The following is a 22,372-nucleotide window of genomic DNA, read 5'->3' on the forward strand; positions in this document are numbered from 1 at the left end:
CTCTCCCTTGGGAAGGTCTAGCGTTAGTAAATACAGAATTAGCCAACAACTTCCAATTTAACTAATCACTTGAGCATTCCAACTCAAGTGTCTCCTTTTAATCAACCCCCATGTCAAGTTGAAAATCTACTATATTGACATGAGAAGTACTTGCACAGAATTAAAAAGGGAATAAAAGAAAGACATGATAGACAATAACTGCAATTTAATTAAAAATAAAAGTAATCCTTTGCATTAACAATCCATGAAAATAATCCAATTGTAACTCTAAACAAGAATTAAGAATATGAAATAAATAAAAGAGTAAGGAAACAAACTAGAATAGTATCTTCAACGGAGGTGATGACTCTTCAATATCCAAAAGCAAAAGCAATAAACTATAAAACTATGAATGTAAAAGAAAATTTAGAGGAAGAGTAATTTTCTCTCTAGATTCAGATCTAAAAACTAAAACTATGCTAATGAGAATCTGTGTTGAGTCTCTGCATGTTTCCTTGCTCTAGTCTGTGTTTCTGGGCTGAAAACTGGGTCAAAACTCGGCCCGAAATTGCCCCCAGCATTTTCTGTTATTTCTGCAGATCGCGCATGTCATGCATGCACGTCGCTGGTTGTTTTGGCGTGTCATGCGTACGGGTCAGTCACGCGTGCGCGTCTTTGTGCAAACTCCAATCCACGCGTACGCGTCAAGCACGCGCATGCGTCGCTGCAAATTTCTCCATATCGCGCGCTCGCGTGAGCCATGCGTGCGCGTCGATGCTCGCTGGTTATCTCCTTGGTTTCTTGTGTTCCTTCCATTTTTGCTAGCTTCCTCTCCATTCTCTAAGCCATTCCTGCCCTATAAAGCCTGAAACACTTAACACACGAATCACGGCATCGAATGTTTCCTTATTCGGATTCTAAGTGTCATGAATCCTACGTCCAATCTCCACCACAATCATGGTGGAATTTTCACTATAATCAACTGATTATATTCACCAAAACTATTGCATTACAACCTAATTCAACTAGTATCTACCACTAAGCTTTTTTCACCAAAGCTCAGCTTCCCAAGTACTGTCCCAACTTGGAAAGGGAACCTTAACAGATTTAAATTCACCACCAAGTGCTCTCCCAACTTGGCAAGGAGAACTAATCCTAGTTCAATAAATCAATTACTCAGAATTTTCGTGGCTCTTTCATGCATCACTCTTGCCTTTTTCAACTCACATATTCAACCTTTTCTCAATACAAAAGATGACACAAGATAGCCATAACAAAGAAAATCAGAAATTAAGCTCTAGTAGAAGAAAAAGAATTTAGCTCAAGTGTTGAGATGATGTTCTTGAATGTGCTCTCTTTTTCTTCCTTCAAATGTTGAAGTGAGGCCTCTCTTATAATATCAGCTTGCTCTTCTCATTTGCTCTTCATTGCCTCTTTTAATTCCATTCTACCAGCTACCCGTTGGAACTGTCTCTGCTGGCATGCAGTCATTTTTCATCTTGCTTCATTCTGCTCCACTATCATTGCTTGTCGAGGAACCATTTCACCACCTCTGTTGTCCTTGGAGTTGCTTTATTCTTTAGCATGTATTTCTTTCTCCCTCTGCTCCATTACCTTTGCTGTCCGAGGAACTGCACCACTACTTCTGCTCTCTTGCAAGTTTGTGTTTTGCTCTCCCATGTTCAGAGTTGTGCTTTACTGATGTCCTTGTAATGAGAGTGACCCCAACTGTCCTTGTTCTTGTCATGGTGTTACAGTTGTCCCATATTGTTAACAGATGTCCTTCTCTTTCTTTCTTTTGTTCGGTGCTTTCTTCTCTTGGCTCATGGGGATTGATTTGTTGTTCATTAGCACGTAATGGGCTAGAGTGTTGGAGTTGTAACAATTTGAGATGCTGAAGCAATACTAGAATGCGCCGAAGCAACATATAAATGGGCCTGCATCACTTAGCACACACATTAGACCAACTTTAGACTTTCACCCAAATAATGATTGTCATCATATATTAGCCCAAAATCAAACTAAGTTTAACACACCTTTTGGTGTAGTTCCACCTTTTTTGGTAATCCCTTTATCTTGAAAATTTGTTAGTATCTATCCTTTAGTGGAGATAGAGATAATAAGAGAGATTTGGAAAAATAATTACTTATTTAAATAATTAAAAATATATATTTTTTTGTCGTGTCCGACCTCTTAATTAAGAGGTCGGATAAATTAGGAGGACGGTCTTTTTGGATAGACCTTTTATCCTTTTTGAATCTGACTTTATTTTTTTACCACAGTATGAACAATTATTATTATTATTATTATTATTATTATTAAATCCTTATTGCGGCAACACAAGTAAAGCTAAAACAATAATAATAATAATAATTAAAAGAAATATTATTATTATTATTATTATTATTATTATTATTATTATTATTATTAAATCCTTATTGCGGCAACACAAGTAAAGCTAAAAGAATAATAATAATAATAATTAAAAGAAATATAAGTAAATAACTATTTTAAAAAGTTAAAATTAATTTTTTACTGTCTGATTAATCTAACACATATTATGTATTATATTATTTTTTTAATTAGGTGTAGGAGCATGTTACTCCCAAACTAGCGTGGGAGTAACAATAGAGGAACACACTATGAAGTATGAAATATAGAGAAATACACTCTTACGATGAATTCGCTAATGACTCAGATCTTGGATATAAAATATAGAGCAAACAATGAAATATAACTTTAAAAATTGATTTATAGAAAGGTAAATCGTGATTCCTCCATTATTAGTTGGGTTTGACTTCAACACCCTTAATTAAATTAATTAATTATTCTCACATTATATATATATATTGCGCTTTTGGGTTTTAAACTAACTAATTAATGCCTCACAAGAGTTGCAGAAATTATTTTTAATATGGAAAGAGAGATGGTGTTTTGGTTGAATATTGATATTTGAAGTGTATTACAGTAGTATGGAAATCATTCAACACGTCCCCCACGTGTTGCAACACGCCCCCCACGTGTTGGCTAAGAAGCTGCCACGTGTCCAACACGCCCCCCACGTGTTGGTCAGAATGCTGCCACGTATCCACCACGCCCCCCACGTGTTGCAACACGCCCCCCACGTGTTGGCTTCCCACCCAAAAAATCCACCCATCTGTAATTACACCAAATACTCCCATTTTCAACAAAAACACCAATTTTTTTTCCATACCAAAAAAAATTAGCCCAAGAGTTGCTCTTGGAAAACATTGGATAACATGTCACTACTAGAAATAACATTTTTTTTCGAGTGACATTTTTTGCTGGTGGAAATAGGAGGTTGTTGGCAAAAAAAAAAAAAAAAATCCTAACAAAAAAATGCCGCATGTTGTGTCACAAAGTGTTGCTGCAAAGGTTTTGCAACAATTTTTATTGTGATAATGAAGTTTTTTGCCAACAACTTTAGTCGTTAGCTTGATTCTCTATTTGCTTGCGAATTTAGATCCTCTAAATTTTGAATTTATTTTAGAGAATAAAGTGTGATTTTTTATTTTTAAATAATTTTTTTATATTTTTTTGTCATATCTATGAAATAAATGGTAAAAAGTTACACTTTATTCTCTAAAGTAAAATTTAAAATTTAGAGGATTTAAATCCATTACTTGTAATACTACTAGAAATTAGCATTTTCTGGGACAGATTTTGGATGAAGTTAAAATAAGGGTAAAACACTATAATAAGCCAAAGAGAATAAAATTTTACACAAATAAGCTAAATGGAAAACTCGTTCATGAATCCACCAATGCACATTACTATATAGTTCGAATCAGGTTTATTCGAACTCTATTCACACATAATTCGAATAATGTTGATTCGAATTATACACAAACGCGCACACACATTAATTCGAATCATGTTGATTCGAATTATACTCACACACGCTGCACATCGTAATTCGAATTGACCATATTCGAATTACTCATGATTTAATTCTACCCATTTTTTTATTAAAAAATTAATAATTGATTAAAAAAATTAATAATTTAAAAATTAAAAAATATATAATTTATTTCATGCATTAAAAAAACTAACAAAATATTTTATTCTATACAAAATAGTTTTAAAAAATGGCTTAAAAGATATTAGGAGTACTATAAAAATTTGTAATGTCCTAATAATTTAGGACATTAAAGAAATACTCTACATAGTCAATAATAATTTAGAAATTAAAAAAATATAGTTATAACAAGTATTTACCTAAATTACTAGAATATTACAAACTTTTATAGTACTCTTAACATTTTTAAGCTATTTTTTTAAATTATTTTGCATAGAAAATGGCTTAAAATGGCTTAAAATTCCCTTTGTTCTAGGCAAAACAATTTAAAAAAAATGGCTTAAAAATATGTTAGGAGTACTATAAAAATTTGTAATGTCCTAGTAATTTAGATAAATACCGGTTCTAACTATATTTTTTTTAATTTCTAAATTATTATTGACTTTGTAGAGTATTTCTTTAATGTCCTAAGTCATTAGGACATTACAAAATTTTATAGTACTCCTAACATTTTTTTAAGCCATTTTTTTAAATTATTTTGCCTAGAATAAAGGATATTTTAAGCCATTTTAAGTCATTTTAAGCCATTTTCTATACAAAACAATTTTAAAAAAAATAGCTTAAAAAATGTTAGGAGTACTATAAAAATTTGTAATATTCTAGTAATTTAGGTAAATACTGGTTATAACTATATTTTTTTTTAATTTCTAAATTATTATTGACTATGTAGAGTATTTCTTTAATGTCCTAAGTCATTAGGACATTACAAATTTTTATAGTACTCCTAACATCTTTTAAGCCATTTTTTAAAATTATTTTGTATAGAATAAAATATTTTTTGTGGTATAATTTAAATAAATTTATTTAAAAAATTTATAAAAAAATATTCATGAGCTATTAAAAATGCGCAAAAGAGTATTATATGAAATTCGAATTGATAGCTCATTAATATTTTAAAGAAGTCTCGTAATAAAATATTTTGTTAGCTTTTTTTTAATGCATGAAATAAAAAATATATTTTTTAATTTTTAAATTATTAATTTTTTAATCAATTATTAATTTTTTAATAAAAAATGGGCAGAATTAAATCATGAGTAATTCGAATCTGGTCAATTCGAATTACTATGTGCAGCGTGTGTTAGTGTAATTCGAATCAAGATTCGAATTAGTGTGTGTGCGTTTGTGTATAATTCGAATCAACATGATTCGAATTATGTGTGAATAGAGTTCGAATGAACCTAATTCGAACTATATAGTAATATGCATTAGTGGATTCATGAACCAGTTTTTCATTTGGCTTATTTGTGTAAAATTTCATTCTCTTTAGCTTATTATAGTGTTTTATCCTTAAAATAAATTTTAAATAAATTAGATATAATTTTTATTTTAGATAAAATTTAGACAAATTTTGTTCGTCCCAAAAATCTTTGTTGCTAAATTATATTTCGTTTAAAACTCTATTTTTTCAGATAATTTTATGATAAATTTTAAATAGACATTTATTTGTCAAATTTTTATTTATTATGATGCATTTTAGATGAATTTCAAACAAATTAATTAATATATAAATAATAAATTTCAAACAAAAAATACTTTAATTCAGACAAATCTTAAAAAATAATTTTTTTTTTATTAAATTTCAGACAGATTTAACTAACAATAATTTACATATTTTAAAAAAATTTCATACAAAATAAAAAAATTGTTCTCAGAAATTTCCTACATATCTAATTATTATTCAAACAATTTTTGGACAAAAAATTTAATAAAAACTTTATATAAACGGCAATTTCTATATATATATGTATATATTTGTAAAATAATAATTTTAATAAAAACTTTATATAAATGTTATCTTCAATATTAAAAGCAATTATAATATTTAAACAAATTCTTCATTCATGTCATCAATGACGTGATGTATATAAATATATAATAAAATCATAAAAAAAGTTATTTAAATTTAAATCAAATTCTAAGTAGTAAAAGACTTGGGACTCTATAAGAAACAAAATACTCATGTCCATAAATCTAATCAAACTAAAACAATGAAAACCTATTAATCTAAAACAAAAAAGAGCTTTAAAAGTCACTAATTATAAATAAACTAAAACTTAATAACTAGTTTACCTAAAGATTTTTTAATCTAATCAATAAACAAAAATACTTTAGACATTAATCACTAATAATGTTATTATCATCATCACTAAAGTCTGTTCTAAATTCAGTTTTTATAAATTTAAATAAAGTTAAAGGTAGTGGGAGATTTTATTGTTTATATAAAAATATGAAGTATTTTTTTTAGTAAAATCAATTTTTTTTTGTTAAACTTTTAGTTGATATTCTTGACATTTTAATTTGCGTTCAGCACCATCCAACTTAACTTCTTGCTTCTTTGCCTTTTCTTTCTGCATTTGAAGAGAGATATAAACCAAAAAAACTTAAACCAAAAGCAGCTCCCTTTTTTTTCTTCGACAAAACTTCATTTTAAATAGTGTAATCATCTAACATTTCTAGACTTCTATTAGATGCCTCAACAACTCCTTCATTATCAAAGAATAAAGTTACTTGAGAGAGTTTTATCTTTAGCTTTTTGAATTTACCCTACAAAATTAAACTAATCCATTTTAATTGCAACTAAATATACCATCAATAAATACTAACATATAGTGAAAATTATCTTTTTGAAAGAAAAAAGAAGAAGAACAAACTAGCACACATACAATGGCTCTCTCAGATTTTTCATCAATCCAATTTTTATTCTTTTTGATATGGCATTTGATATAAACCTCATTTAGAGAATATTTTACTCCTGTAGCTTTCTCTTATAATATTGTAATTTTAATTCACAAAAAGAAAAGAGAATAAAAAAGCTCTGTTCATAATAAGAACAAGTATTAAAATTAAACTATTTTTATGAATCTTATCATTCTGCAGGCGTGTTCACCCATAGATATGAAATCACCAGAGTGCATGGAACTACCAATATTTGAAGCTCAGTTCACAATATTTGCCACTAATCTGTTCTGAAAATGCAAATTTATAGTTCAATAATGCAATAGTTGATGCCAAACTGGTGTAGGAATATACTTTTAAGTACATAATTAGAGTCTTTTGAATAACTAACTCTCTCATGACTCATCAACTTTTTTAATCGAGCACTCTCTTTAATAAAATATTTGACGAATTCTTGTATTATGTTGAGCATCCCACATACAGTATTCTTATAAAAGAAAATATACATATACAAATGATTAAGTACTATGTATAATATCAAAATATGAAAAAAAAATGATAATAAATATTTACTTTAAATTTAATAAATCATAAATCTCGCATTTGAACATTGACATGTATTCATGTAGGGGCAACATTATGAATATTTACTTTTAAAGGCAGTTGTTATACAACCAACAGCAGTATATGAATTAAACTTATAAACAGGTCAAATAATGAGTAATTAAATATGCATTCACAATAAAAACAATAAAAAAAGTGATTGTTATACTTATTCATTTTTAAAAGGTATTATTTTTAAGAGGCCTTCTTAAGTAACAAATTCACTTTCTTGATTAAGAGATTTATTTTCTTAATGATTTTTATTTAATGAGTGAGCATGATGTAAATCTTGTTCAAAATTAAGAGTATGATGTATGATGGCTATAGAAAGATAAAATTTTCTTGGATTTTTGTGATGGCTTCGAAGATAGACACTACAAGAAACGTCGTTAAAATCGACGGCCAAATCAACGGCTTAGCCGTCGATAATATTGAAATTCGACGGCAAAATAAACGGCGCAGTTGGTCGCTATAAAGCTTGTCGATTTTTTAAAATGCTAATAAAATCGACGGCTTTCATGGCCGTCGATAATAATTTAATAAAATCGACGTTCGTTCCGTCTGTAATATGGGTGTGAGAATTTTACATTCCTAATAAAATCGACAACATTGCCGTCGATATTATTATTTAAAATCGACGTCTTATTTGTCGATAATTGATTCAATAAAATCGACAGCTTTTGTGTCGATATTTAACTCAATAAAATCAACAACACTTTTGTCTATAATATGTTTAATAAAATCGACGACAACGCCGTCGATATGTGATTGAATAAAATCGACACAGTTGCCGTCGATTTAATTGTTTAGATTTGTCTATTTTAACTTTTAAAAGCGACAACTTTGCCGTCGATTTTAATAGTTATATGTTTTAATTTTTCTTTTTCTATTTGAAAAATAATAAACCGTTAATACAAATAAACTTTTAAATATAAAAATAAAATTTATACAGAATATTAGATAACAAGACAAATAAACTTTTAAATATAAAAATAAAAATAATTCTTAAGAATGTGGTGTGTTTAATACCAAAAAAGAGGCTGAAAGCATTGCTAGCTATCCTATTAAAAATTGTTCATACAAATTGAAAAGGACGATATGAAATCAAGAGAAACAGAGGCACAAGGAGCTGCATGTAAGCAAGTAAATCAATAGAGAGTTGTTTGAATGAAAAATGACAATTGCATCAGACTAAAATCAATCAGTACCTTCATCTGTTCATCGTCGTAAGGGGTATCCGGGGCTGTAATTCTTGTAATCTCAGCAATGCAAGATGTAACCGAAATCTTAATATCCTCATCTGTGTGCCTTAGAAGTTCATCAGAAATCAATGCTTTCATGGAAGGTACAAGTGCTTCCTGAATTGGCTCACTTGGTAATTGATTGACTGTTGATAGTATCAGGTCCAGATTCTGAAAGTTACAGAGCCAAAAACCAATAATGAAATCAGTTTACATGGCAACGGAACACTTTTTGTGATAGTGTTGTCTAAATTTGTTCTGAACTTGGGAAAAAAATCATTGTGATCAATGACTATATTTCGAATTCGCATCATTACTCGAATCCACTTGGTTTTTCCAACTAGCATAAATTAAACCTTTGCTATTAAGCATCTACATAGATAAACACCCACTTTGGGTTAACCCATTACAGATTAACTCCATCAAATCCTAAGGGCAAATGCTAGTTAAATAAAAACCAATCATACTAATGATGATTTTCAATTTCTTTTGTAAACTATTAAGAATTTGCATGTACTAATCCTTTGGATGTTAGAACTCCCAAACACACACTCACACACAAAATGTTCAAATTGTGAGCAAGACATAGATAATTACAACAAAAACAAGAACTCACACCAGAAACTAAAATCCCAATCAACAAGCAATCATTCAGCTGAACAAGGAATCCATGATCAATTAAGAAAACAAAATAAAACTCATGACACAAAAACCAATCAGAAACAGAAACATATATAGATATTTCAAGAAAAGGGAAAAGAAGACGTTACATCAAGCACTTCAGGAAGCTCATCAATAGGAACATTGCATCTGAGAAGTTTCCTCTCGACATGTTTAAGGTTCTTCACAGTATCACTCTCACCCATATTTTCAGTCTCATTAGTGGATGCCATTCTCTTTGTGATCACAAAACACAAAGTCACTGAAAAACAGTAACTGGGATGGTCAAATTTATAGCCCTAAGCTATCAAATCAAATTAACACAGCTCAGGGGTTTGTAGCAAAGTGTTTGACATGCATCAATACACTTTATTGAACACAGATCCATCAATACACTTCATTGAGCCCCACTGTTAAAAATATTAAGCACAAACAGAACACAGATCCATCAATTTGAACCCCACTGTTAAAAATATTAAGCACAAACAGAACACAGATTCATCAATACACTTCATTGAGCAGAGACAAAAATAGTTAAATCATCTAACTTAGTCGATCATTCGCTGAAATTAAAAACAAGAGAAACCCAAAATGACATAAAGGTAGAAGCTTACTTCAAAATGACATAAAAAAATTGCACTTATATAAGATATATAGGAAAAGTCATAAGTATGCCCAAAAGAAAAAATGGAAAAACATAATCATTACATTGCCAGGATGAAATAAGCATGAAAAAATAAAATATATGAAAAAAGCAAAGACAAACCAGTTGTTTTCCTGCTCATAGTAGCATATACATTCATGTAATTAGTTTGCTTTGTAGGATAAGACTTATCATTGTTACTAATAATTGATTCACTGCACAAGCTAGTTATAATTAAAAATTGAATATGTTATGAAAAAAGACTTGCATGTAATTTTCTGAACCACTCATTGACTCAGAGTGTCTTTAATATAGATAAGCAAATATAGAGGTTCCATAATAGATAAGCTCTTTAGTATAATTAGATCAATCAAGACTTAACTTATGATATAGTATACCTTAACAAGAGCTATGTTAGCAGGGATGACATGATCAACACCAAGAGTCTTCAAAATCTGCACCTTTTCAGCTCCCCTGAAACCGAGTTATGCAAAACAATAAACATTCAACTCCAAAGGATACCTAGTAAATGGAAATATCAATTAAATGCAGAACAATTATATCAGTCATATTCAACCTTGCATTGAAACAAATTAGTACTACCTAGCAACAGCAATGACAATGGCACCACACGCTTTTCCAATTTGAACAGCTGCAAGTCCTACACCTCCTGTTGCACCCAAAACCACTAACACCTACAATTTTATCAACTTTTGAACCACTCCAAAGAGATATAAACATAACCAACAAATAAATAAATAAAAATTAACTACATATGACATACCTGACCAGAGGTTAAATTAGCTCTATGCACAAGTGCTACATGAGAAGTGCCAAATGCCACAGCAAATGCTCCAACAGCAACAAGATCACAACTTTCTGGCACACGAATCTAATTGGAAAAAAATAGAACAGGAGAAGCAAATTAGCATGAAGCAGAAGCTGAAAACAAGAGAAAATCGAATGGGGAAAGGGGAATTTAGGGTTTGGGGGATACCTGAAGAGCAGAGGGGTCATCGGCGTGGAGAGGATCAAGGGGAATTTAGGAATTTCCAAATGAAATTGAAGGGGATACCTGAGGAGCGACAGTGGCGGCGCGAGCAAACAGAGTGATGGCGGCACAACTGTGATGCCAGCAGAGGAGAATGAAGGTTGGTGTTTCTGAATTCTGATACGCTCGAATGCAGAAAAGGATAAAATTGTGTTTATGAACTTGGAGCAGGAAGTGGGCGTGGGGTTGGTGTATTTAGCAAAAAAAAATCGACGGTAAGTTTGTCGATTTTAATTTGAAAAAAAGCGACGCCTTTAGCATCTATTTTATATATTAAATCCACACCATTTATTTAATTTCAGAAAGCAATCTGGACCGTTCAAATTTATCGACGAAAAGGTTGTCGATATTTTAAATATTAAAATAGACGCTATATCCGTCAATTTTAAAAACAAAGTATATTCAACCCCCGGTTTGTCGACAATATGACGATAGTAAAGATAGATTTAATGTATCATTAAAAAATCGACGACCAAACTGTCGATTTTATTATTTTATTTTTAATTATTTTTTTTAAAAATATCGACAGCAAGCCGTCGAAAATTATCGACGAGAGAGATAGCCGTCGATTTTTTACGTCGATAAATACACTTTTTCTTGTAGTGAGATGAAGTACATAATGCTAAAGGCTTTTTCAGGAGTTTGTGATTTTATAAGTTTAGTAAATAAAAGCTTAGTTTTGTGAGTACTAATCACTTTTTTATTAATAAATTTTCATACTTTAATTGACAAATGCTTATTTTTGTTAGAACCTGATATCTAAAACAATATAGAAATTCATAAGATTAATAATACATATTTCATTTAATTTCACTAACATATACATGAGGTGAAATACTTAAAATAATAACAATGTAAAATACTACTTAGCTGGCAAAATAATCAATTAAGATGTAAAATAAATTGCTATTATACTTTAGTACTAATATATACATACATGAGCATTTTGAATCATTGATAGCAAGTTTCATAAATAATACTATATGTGCACATATGATAAAACTATAACCCACATGTTTACTTAATTATATGAGTGAGATTTTATAAAACTAGCAAATTAACTCTTTCTTTTTAAATAATATATATGTTGAAAATATAATGATTTTTTTGTTGTTTATTTCAACCATGTCCTGGTCAAGAACCTTACATCATAGCATGTATTCCAAATACATTTATAATCTGTGTGCGGGTGGGTGGAATACGTCAGCTTTCTAATACCTTGTATTACATACTTAATTTCCTATATATGAGTAGAATTTATTTTTAGTGTATTTTTTAAGAAAAATACTCACATGATAACATCTTTAAATTAAAGGGCTGGGCTATACATACAAGCTTACAAGTTTACAAGTTGGCCCAGCCCAAATAGAAACCACGCGCATAAAGAGAGATAACATGGCGCGTCGAAATCACGCGCTCAACACTACAACCGTTACGTATGGGAAACTCTTCCACTTCTTCCACTTCTTCCACTTCTCAAAACGCTTCGAAAACAAGGAAACCCTTCCATTTTCGAGCGAAAATCAAAGTTCAAAATATACAAATCGTTCTTCGAAACCTCCATCAAAACACCATCAAACTCTCCGTGACGAATCTGAAGAGAAAACAAAGCAACAATACTCAACGTAAGTTCATTAAGATTCCTGTATATTTTATTTTTCTTCTACGTCATTCTTCTAGGGTTTACTATTATTCTTGCTTCTTTGTTACACTGTTCTAAGTTCTACGTTGTTCTTCTAAGTTCTACGTCATTCTACGTTCTTGTTCTAAGTTCTCCTGCTATTGTTGTTGATTTTTGGGGGTTTATTCCGTAGATTGGGGGGTGTATACTGCTTGAACTTGTAATGTGGCTTGATATTGAAGCATGTTTGACTGATATCTGACTGATATATATGGATGTATCTGAATAATATCTATGGGTGTATCTCACTGTTATCAATGGGTGTATCTGATTCTTACATATGGGTGTATCTTACTGTTATCAATGGGTGTATCTGACTCATATATGCGTGTATCTTACTGATATCTCAATTAATTTGATATTGAAGCATGTTTGAGTGATACCTGACTGATATATATGGATTTATCTGAATCATATCTATGGGTGTATCTCACTGTTATCAATGAGTGTATCTGAATCATATCTATGGGTGTATCTTACTGTTATTAATGGGTGTATCTGAATCATATATATGGGTGTATCTTACTGATGTCTTTGGGTGTATTTTTTGTTTCAGAGAAAATGGCAGCAAGAAACCAAACAAAAGACCTTAAGTGTGCCACACATCTCCTGAGTGATAAGTTCAGAAACATGACTGAGGAGAAGAAGGCAATTGTGAGGGATCTCAGATTCGGTGGGTTGATGCACATCCCACCACTAAGGGTGGATCACCAACTCTTAAGGGAACTGGCAAACAACTTCAAACTTGGGGAGAACAGACTGAAGACAGGATATGGTTCTTTCCAAATAACACCAAAAACAATAGGTGATGCGCTTGGCATCAATGCAACAGGTAACTAGCTCAAAATTATAGGTGTATATTAAGTTGATGCTTGGGTGTATTTAAGGTTGATGCTTGGGTGTATTTGAACCGACTTTGATACTTTGTTGTTTTCCTTTTTGTAGGAAATCTGTTTCCTGAGAAAGTTGAGTATAAGCAACTCTCTGATGATGACAAAATAATTTTTAGAAGATTTCAGGGTAAGACCCTCAAAAGTCTTACCGATGAAATGATGGAAATCGGCGTTGGCAACGAAGAGGAACGCCTGATGTTCAAGAGGATATTCATCCTCTACATACAGATGGCGTTCCTTTTGCCAACGACGATAAACAAAATATCACCCGTGCACCTGACCCCAATTTTTAAGATGGACGGCATATCGGAGAGAAACTGGGGGGGGGGGCATGTTTTGACCTTCATGATCAAGGGCATCACAGACTACCAGGAGAAGAAGAAGAAGGCAATTGATGGCTGCCTCTTTGCCCTGATGATAATATACTTTCATCTTTCTGAAAACAAAGGCAAGAAGAGGGCTGAAAGACCACCAAAGCCTTGGATTGCCAACTGGACTAAGGAGCAGTTGGTGGAAAGAATGACTGCAGAAAGAGAGGAAATTTTGGTAAGTAAACATAATATGTTGCTTGTATTTTATTTACCTGAATGCTGCTAGCTAAAATATCTAATGTTTCAGGGGATTGTGAAGATGGCGGAGACAAGAGCAAGAGAAAAAATGAAAAAAAAAAGAAAAAAAACAAGAAATAAAAAAAACAAAAAAAAGGAAGGCGAGTCCAACATCGTCTTTGGAGACAGAAACAGCTACTGACAGTGACACTTCTACCTCTGAGTCTGAGACTCAAGAAGACTCAGAGGATTCAGGAAGAAAACACCCCAGCAAAAAGGGGAAAAAGTAAGTACCATACTTGGGTGTAATTTCTTTTTCGAGTTGGGTGTATTTTGTTGATCACGTTGGGTGTGTGTAGTTTATTAAGCTGGGTGTGTTCGTTTGCTGCGTTGGGTGTATATTGTATATTCAGTTGGGTGTATATTGTGAATTCATTCGGGTGTATTTTTAGTATGTTCTAAATAATGATTGTTTGCCTTCCAGAATGGACTCCAGAAAAAGAAAGCAGAGGCAAGAGGAGTCAGATTCTGATTCAGAATCTAAATCTAAACCAAGTGATGAGTAATGTCCTGAAATTATTACTCATTTCTTTTAGCTTCATTATAAAGATTTCGTGTATTAACTGAAGTGTCTATTATTAACTTATAGGAGCGAAGAATCATCACCTGCAGAGAAGGAGAAGAAAAAGAAAAAAACAAAAATAACACAAAAAAAGTAAGCACTTCTTTGCATAATATTCTGTGATAAAATTAATTTTTTATTTCTGATTGGTACTCTTTTTTTTTCCACCCAAAACACAACCAAAAAAGAAAAAAGTTGTTGTGGAGGATTCACCTCCTAAAGAAGATCAATACTTTGACGGGTACAGTACCTCGTAAGCTATATTACCGTCTATCATCGTAATTATTTTTGTTAACGTCTTCTTTTATGAATGTAGTGAGACATATGAAATATCAAGTGACGAACTAGATGAATGGCTAAGGGAAAATGTTGATAAATCTGCTGCAGAGGGGTATGTCTTGCTGGGCTGTGTATTTCAGATTTTGGTGTGTTTTGTTTGCTAATAATTGTTTCTTGTTTCCCAGGGAGAACCAAGCTGACCTACGATCGACAGAAGGTCGCTATGTGTCATCTGAAACGTAAGAAGCTTTATTATTTAATAAAATCTTGTTATCATGATTTGGGTGTATTTTGTGAAACCATTTGGGTGTATTTTGTGGATCAAGTTGGGTGTATGTTGTTTAATAAGTTGGGATATTAAGTTTGTTGTTCGGTTGGTTGTATTTTGTACATTCATTTGGGTGTATTTTATACCTGTATCTTATTTTGTCTGAATAACATGAGATCTGTTTTAGAATACCGGTTGTGAACTTGGGAAGTGATGGTCCTTCCTCTCAAGGGCGCACAGAACAGAGTAGTGTAAACCAGCCGTCACAGAGCATGTAATTTCTCATTCAAATAACCGTTACTTTTGTTCTTCTATTACCCTTCTACTTCTAATTCTGTATATATTTTTTTTAGAAAAAAAGCCCTTTATTATTTTATTCAAGAAAAAAAAGGCAGGAAAAAAAAAGCAAAAACTGCAAGTATGTAAGTTCTCAAAAAAACAAAGCCTGTCTTCTTTTTGAATTGTTCGGGTGTATTTTTTGAATTTCTTTGGGTGTATTTTAGGTTGAGTCCGACTGATTCGAATATGATGGTTGTGAGGGAACAGACACCGTCGGATGCGCTTGCAGTGTGAGTTTTCCAAGAATATTTCAACCTTATAAGCTTATTATTTTCAAAGGCGTTGTTAACCTTTCATTTTTCTTCTTATTTAGAGTCCCGATTCAGGTTTTTGTGCCGGCATCCCAAACAACCACTGAGACAGATTTTGAACCAACCCCTATGCTACAGATTGAAGGGACTACAGAAACGTAAGAAATAGTATTGAGTGTATATTTGTTTAGAGTTTGGGTGTATATTTGCTAACAGTTTGGGTGTATATTGTTCCTGATTAGTTTTTTTTACGCCTTGATTAATTTTTTGTAACTGTGCAGCACTCCTGAACCCCCCAAACAACTTCAAGAGACCACACCCACGCTTCCCCCAGCTCCAACTAAAATGTAAGTTCATCAGACTAAAATCAATCTTTGCTTATCATCCGTATATTCTTATTCTTATTCTTATTCTTATACATGATGACGCAGTCATCCAGACGCAGAAGACGCTGCTGCCCTGTTGATGATGGCACGGACAGCATCCTATGTTCCTAAAACAGATCTAGGGGTGCCATCATTCATCCTTGGATTGACTAATTCAAGCCAGGAGGGGGCGTCAACGCAGGAGACAGAAAGGGCAAAATCTCCAGAATCTGCAAATTTGATAGAACAATTGGACGATTTGGTCCAAAAAATAGCAAGCAGTGCGGCGAAGGGAAAAAACAAAAGTCCACAAATTCAGAGGGAGACTGGGGGAGAAAGTTCTGCAAAGTTTCAAACTCCTGGGGGATTATATCAGATTACGGATGATATGAAACAAAAGTGCTACATCTGGGGGACGAGACTGAAGGAAGATGCAGATGGTAATACTAACGAGTATGAGGAAATGTGCACTCTGATTGGCCAAGGAGAATACATTTTGATGAGAATGCACCTTGTATCCCTCCAGGCAAAAAGTGATATAGAATCTCAGGTAATATTAGAATAACATTAATGTTTTTACACCAAAGTCAATTGCAATGCTTATTAATGTAAAATTGATTTCGGCATATATTTCTAGATTGTATCTGCCATCTGCCTCATCCTCAACCAGAAAACTGAAAAGAGGTTTCAAGAACAAATATACTGTCTCCCCCCCCCCGATATTGTGGTAAGTGTTACTTCTACGAACTTTGAGTGTATTTTCTGTATTGATTTGGGTGTATTTTTTACGTTCAATTGGGTGTAAGTTTAGTATTTCATTTCTTGTTTCGCAATTCTTGCAGAGCATGGCACTTTCGGATCACCCAAAGGGGGAATTCGTATCATCGAAAACGAATAAGGAATTCAGGGTGGAAGCCTACCCGAGTTTCATTCCCTTCATAGATAGAAAAAAATTAACTTCGCATCTATATGTAAGTTTTTGTTTGCTAAATTTGTTAGTACGCTTATTTACTTATATGCCAAATAAAATAATGCACTGTTGAAATGTGGGAATCCTTTAGATTTTTGCTCCTGTTTGCCACTTGGGGCATTGGTGGTTATGGCTGATAAATACAACAACGCGGAAATGTCATATACTTGACCCGCTACACAAAAAAGCTCCAAGCGATGAGAGAAAGCAGGTTAATAAATTCACTGTAAGTTGCCTCTGTCTTCTTTACTTTAATATTTAGGTCTATTTCGTTAGTTGTGTTGAGTGTATATTGTCCATTCAGCTGGGTGTATCTTGTACATTTATTCGGGTGTATTACTGATTTGTTTTCCTATTTAAGGGATATGTATTTTCAAGATTGATAACATATGCCGGCGGGGAACCTCTGCAGAAAGGGGAGAACGAGAAGAAAATTAAATCATCATATGTTAAAATATCAGGCCAAAAAACAAGGTATAAATTTTTGAGTCTGAACATTAAACTTTCGTAAATGAGATTTGTAATTTATTTTCTTCGTTTTCAGCTATGACTGCGCTATCTACGTTATGAAGTGGATGGAGTTAATTGAGCCGGAAAACATCAAAAAGGGGAAGTATGAATGGGATAATTGGCCACAGGTAACTGTCTTTAGAACTATATAACTCTGTATTACTTTACTGAATTAATATTGCTGTTTAAACAGAATATACTTTTTAATTGTAGGAGGAGGTGGACCACTATAGAGTGGAGTATGCTTCCCGGATACTATTCAGTGAGATGAATAAAGAAAGAGATCGGGCAATTAGGGAGAGTAGTGCTATAAGGCTGTTGAAGCCATCCTCTGTATTATTGAGTCCGTTTAGTCAGATAAATTCTGCTGATATAGAAACTGCGTAATCCAACTGCTGGGTAGTTTGTAAATTGAACAAATGCTGTAAATATTTGCCATTTATCAACAACTTCTATTCCATGTATATTTTTTTGCATAGTTAAACTATCTGTGCTGTTAAACTGTCTGTGCTGTATTCAAAACCTGTATTACAGGTGGTAAAATATGAAGGAAAAAATCAAGGCATATATAAACGCAAATTATAAACTGTTACACCCAACGCAGGTCTAATAATACACCCAAGATTGCATAAAATATACACCCAAACTGTCTGTGCTGTATTCAAAATGTATGAATTATATGTAAGAAAAACATCAAATCAAATATACACCCAAAACCTGCGAATTTTTAGAACTTTTGTTCTATATGTAAATTGTCAATGAACAAAAATACACCCAAAAGAACAGTGATTTTACACCCATATTCTATAAAACTATACACCCAAAGAGTTATCCCCTGCTGCTGGTACACTGAACTGATAATTCATAACGTGTCCTTGATATTGGCTGGAATTTGAATGCGCTGCTGATGCGGCATCAAACAGGTTTATCTGAATATAACACTCACACATTAGCTAACCTATTAACGAGAAAAATAAACTCAATCGCCACAAATTTAAAGAAGATTACTTTTACCTCGCTTAAAACTTTCGTCTTCTTCTTCTTTGTGGCATTTGCGATATGTTTCTCCAGCTTTGAACCTAGCCTGTTTTTTGGACGTCCTCTTGTTCGAATCCTTGGCGGGCTTTGAAGCTCGTTAACGGATTCCAAGTTGGCGTCTTCGTGGGATAAAGAAGATGTCCCCTTCCTTTTGGCTTTTAATGCTTCCATCTCGGCCATGACGTTATCGTACGCACGGTGCAGAATTGCAGTCAGCTCCTCCGATTCGGAGGCAAATTCGCAAATATTTTGCGAACGAAAAACCAATTGGTCGAACCTCTTGCTTCTTGGCTCCATTAGTGGCTCGTCGTGGCTGCTCTTGATGTGTGTGTGTCGCCTCTTTACCTTTTTGCTCCATCGTTCCAATATGTATCTAGGGGACACTTGGCTTACTTGTTCGAAGCTTAACACGCTTAGTGCGTGACGGCACAGTATCCCTCTCGACTCGAATAATAAGCATTGGCATTTTACCTCGGCTCCAACTGAGTTGTAAGTAACCACGAACTTGTTGAATATTGAGCTGGAAACTTGTTCTCCGACTTCGTATACTGAATAGTCTAGAGCGGAATTCTTTAATCTGGTGATGCAATTCGCCTTTCCTCTGAATTGCGCTTGGACTTCCCTAAACTTTGCGTGAGTGTACGCCTCTTGAAACTGAGCTTCAATGGAGGATTTGGTTGCACACGGTATGACCGTATGAAAATCTGCAGCATCTGATTCTCTCTCTGCTTGCTCCCTGCTTCCGAGGCAATTATCGTATTGTTTGACGAACTGAATAAGCGAGCTGTTCCGGATGATATACTTGTTAAAAAATGAATGCATGCTCTCGCTCCTTTGTGTGCTTCTCATCCCTGCCCAGAAGTGGTGATCCAGATAGATAGGAACCCATATGTGACGGTCTTCGTACAGATCTGCATAATACACCCAAACACAGACTGTAAATACACCCGAGAGAACATGCAATATACACCTCTGCTGCAGATTTTAAAAAGACATTACCTGAAAGCCACTTGTTGTCCGCAAGACCAAAATTCAGCAGAAAATCATTCCAATTCCTATCGAATGAGTCTTTGCTATGAGAGTTCCAAACAACTTGGCTTATTTCTTGTTCGATATCGGCATGTCCCTTGTACCCATTTAATTTGCTTGGAATCTTCTTCATGATGTGCCAAATACACCAACGGTGAATTGTTGTTGGCATACAGGCCTCTAAAGCCCTTTTCATTGATGCGCACTGATCGGTGAGAAACCCTTTCGGAGCGTTTCCTCCCATGCAACGAAGCCAGCATTGAAATAACCATTTGAATGATTCAATTTCTTTGTTCTTCATCAAAGAGCATCCGAGAAGTGTTGACTGACCGTGGTGATTCACCCCGACAAAAGAACCACAGACCAAATTATACCTGAAATAAATTACCATGGTCCAGAATGCAAAATCATTAGTTACACCTTAACAAATGCTTCGCATACACCCAATGAAACAGCCAATATACACCTCTGATGCGGATTCGTAAAAATAAATTAATTTAGCATCATAAACAGGGACAGTTTGTTACCTGTTTGTATTGTAGGTGGTGTCGAATGAAATGACGTCTCCGAAATACTCAAAGGCGGCTCTGCTTCTTGCATTGGCCCAAAAAGCCAGCTTAATCGATTGATCCTCTTCGAGTTGGAGCTCAAAAAAGAAATTCGGATTCTTCTCTTTCATTCTTAACAAATATTTCCCGAATTCCTTTGCATCTTCTTGTTCGGAAACATTCCGCACTTCCCTCGTAATGTAATTCTTCACGTCCTTTTCGATAAAATTTAACTCGCGATGACCCCCGGCAGCCACAACAAATGATTGGTATGTTTTGCTTGGTCTGATACCGGCCTCCTCGTTATTCTCTATTGTACGACGAATGGACATGCTTAGTTCCCTGTGCTGTTTGAGCATCTCTGCTTTGCTTGGACAGCAGGGGTGTGAATGATCGAGCACAACCTTTGAAATAATCCAAGCACCGACATCCTTCAATGTGTGTATATAAATTCTTGCAGGACAGTTTAAACCGGCTGTAGGATTGGTCTTCTCGGTCGGAGATATTTTAGATTTCCATTTTCCCTCTCTGCTACATGTAATCAGTTGATTCTTAATCTCGTTTCCCTTCCTATTTGTGCACCGAACTCTTGTAGAGAAACCTGCAGCCTTGGCGCAGTTCCTGTAAAATTTTTCAGCATCTTCAAGGGTGGTAAAGGTCATTCCAACCTTCGGAACAAGCTCGTCATCAACAACCGAGAGAGGCTGCACAATACACCGTGTCAGAAACTGTGAATACACCCATAGATATGATTCAAATACACCCAATCATGCCTAATATGATACAGCCGAACCGCAACAACTCAACTACACAATGACCTTTAAAGCCATAAACTGTAAATACACAGGCTGCAGAATACACCATGTCAAAAACTAAAAACACACCCAATCATGTCTGATATAATACACCTGAACAACAACAACTCAATTAAAAATAACAAAACCAGTAGTGTAGATACACCCACACTTCTAGCAAAAATACACCCAAAAAAAGACCTGATCTACACCCGAGCGTCTGCTATAAATTCCAGGTAATTAATCACAACTAATACATTGAATCGACAGATTCATGTTAATGTGTTAGTTTCACAGTCAATGTTCAGCAATTTTTCAACTACACAATGCTATAAAAATTACTGAAAGAAAATTCATTATGTAAATCAAACCTCAGGAACTTCGTTAGATTCAAATTCATAATCTACTTCGCCTGGATTCAGCTGAGAATCTGAGGTGGAATGATCCATTATCTTCAAAACGAGTTCAAACTTTGATTTCAGAAAACAACAAATCAAAATAGAAAACGAAGCTCGAGTTGCAGAGAGAGAAAAAAGTAATGTAAACGAAGAACATACCAGTGAGAAAGGGAGAGGAAAAGAACGACGGAGAAGAACGAGGGAAGACGCGCGAGAAGAAGAACAACCAAATCTCAAAATAACAAAAACGAAGAAGGAAACAAATATTTTAAATTTGGTAGTTAGATATACGCAGGATCTTATATAGCGCGTGTAATCAACGTATGTGGAGCAGGGCGTATTTTCGTTTTATTGTTTAATGAGCTTGTAAAGCATACAAGCCCTAATGGCTTGTATGCAGAGCTTTTCCGTAAATTAAAATGATATTATAAATTTTTAGATGATTAATTAAATATATTTAATCAAACATATCAATTTATTTAATAGTCTATAATACTATTTCTATGTGAAGATGTCATCATGAAAATATTCACTTTTTTAATACTTCGTATTACGTACTCATCTTCTTATATAATGGTGGTATCTCTGGTGGCCATGTTTTTGATCGCTACAAATGACTATGAATTGATTAGCCAATAATATGTTGACAAGTTGAACATTTGTACGGAGTGCTAAATTGAGTTTAGAGATTAAGTATGATAAACTCATTTTTAATTATTCCATGGATGGCATTGAAAATAGATGCTGTACGACAGTACGAGGGGTATGAATGTCTTTGGAATCGGAGTTGGAGAACGGCCTCCAAACAGCGAGGGAAAAGAATCGACGGAGTGGCGAGGAGCCGAGGGGCATTACGGAGGAAGTAGATCCATGGGACAGCAGTGATA

At 33.6% G+C, this 22,372-nt stretch overlaps 3 protein-coding genes across 3 annotated transcripts; 2 read left to right on the forward strand and 1 right to left on the reverse strand.

Moving 5' to 3' along the window:
* Positions 1-1,841: 1,841 nt before the first annotated feature.
* Positions 1,842-10,050, reverse strand: LOC107628043 (sister chromatid cohesion protein PDS5 homolog C-like). Its single transcript, XM_088503327.1, has 4 exons — positions 10,025-10,050; positions 9,369-9,520; positions 8,566-8,769; positions 1,842-1,916 (listed from the first exon to the last, which is right to left on the reverse strand). Exons 1-4 carry the CDS (start codon positions 10,041-10,043, stop codon positions 1,842-1,844), a joined length of 450 nt encoding a protein of 149 aa, XP_088359453.1. The 5' UTR covers positions 10,044-10,050.
* A 2,340-nt stretch (positions 10,051-12,390) lies between these two features.
* Positions 12,391-14,276, forward strand: LOC148576069 (uncharacterized). The gene is made up of 4 exons (XM_088502671.1): positions 12,391-12,577; positions 13,184-13,465; positions 13,579-14,072; positions 14,145-14,276. The coding sequence occupies exons 1-4, from the start codon at positions 12,391-12,393 to the stop codon at positions 14,274-14,276; spliced, it is 1,095 nt and encodes a 364-aa protein (XP_088358797.1).
* An 813-nt stretch (positions 14,277-15,089) lies between these two features.
* LOC110269133 (uncharacterized) lies at positions 15,090-18,065 on the forward strand. The gene is made up of 12 exons (XM_088503343.1): positions 15,090-15,214; positions 15,431-15,517; positions 15,747-15,812; positions 15,896-15,991; positions 16,115-16,180; positions 16,265-16,748; positions 16,836-16,925; positions 17,041-17,169; positions 17,260-17,394; positions 17,530-17,642; positions 17,713-17,806; positions 17,892-18,065. The coding sequence occupies exons 1-12, from the start codon at positions 15,090-15,092 to the stop codon at positions 18,063-18,065; spliced, it is 1,659 nt and encodes a 552-aa protein (XP_088359469.1).
* Positions 18,066-22,372: the final 4,307 nt, after the last annotated feature.

The sequence above is a fragment of the Arachis ipaensis genome, chromosome B1, assembly GCF_059453495.1.
Source record: "Arachis ipaensis isolate K30076 ecotype BB chromosome B1, ASM5945349v1, whole genome shotgun sequence".
Lineage (NCBI taxonomy): Eukaryota > Viridiplantae > Streptophyta > Magnoliopsida > Fabales > Fabaceae > Arachis > Arachis ipaensis.

Excerpts from the sequence above, each read along its gene's own strand:
- LOC148576069 (XM_088502671.1), top strand. The coding sequence starts at position 12,391 with ATGGGAAACTCTTCCACTTCTTCCACTTCTTCCACTTCTCAAAACGCT. Across the intron at positions 12,578-13,183 it reads ACAAAGCAACAATACTCAAC|TTTCAGAGAAAATGGCAGCA; the intron begins GTAAGTTCATTA and ends GTGTATTTTTTG. Across the intron at positions 14,073-14,144 it reads CAGAAAGAGAGGAAATTTTG|GGGATTGTGAAGATGGCGGA; the intron begins GTAAGTAAACAT and ends CTAATGTTTCAG.
- LOC107628043 (XM_088503327.1), bottom strand. Across the intron at positions 8,770-9,368 it reads AGCTTCCTGAAGTGCTTGAT|AATCTGGACCTGATACTATC; the intron begins GTAACGTCTTCT and ends TGTAACTTTCAG. Across the intron at positions 1,917-8,565 it reads ACGACGATGAACAGATGAAG|GCCCATTTATATGTTGCTTC; the intron begins GTACTGATTGAT and ends TAAGTGATGCAG.
- LOC110269133 (XM_088503343.1), top strand. The coding sequence starts at position 15,090 with ATGTCTTGCTGGGCTGTGTATTTCAGATTTTGGTGTGTTTTGTTTGCT. Across the intron at positions 15,813-15,895 it reads CCGTCGGATGCGCTTGCAGT|AGTCCCGATTCAGGTTTTTG; the intron begins GTGAGTTTTCCA and ends CTTCTTATTTAG. Across the intron at positions 17,395-17,529 it reads AGCAGGTTAATAAATTCACT|GGATATGTATTTTCAAGATT; the intron begins GTAAGTTGCCTC and ends TTCCTATTTAAG.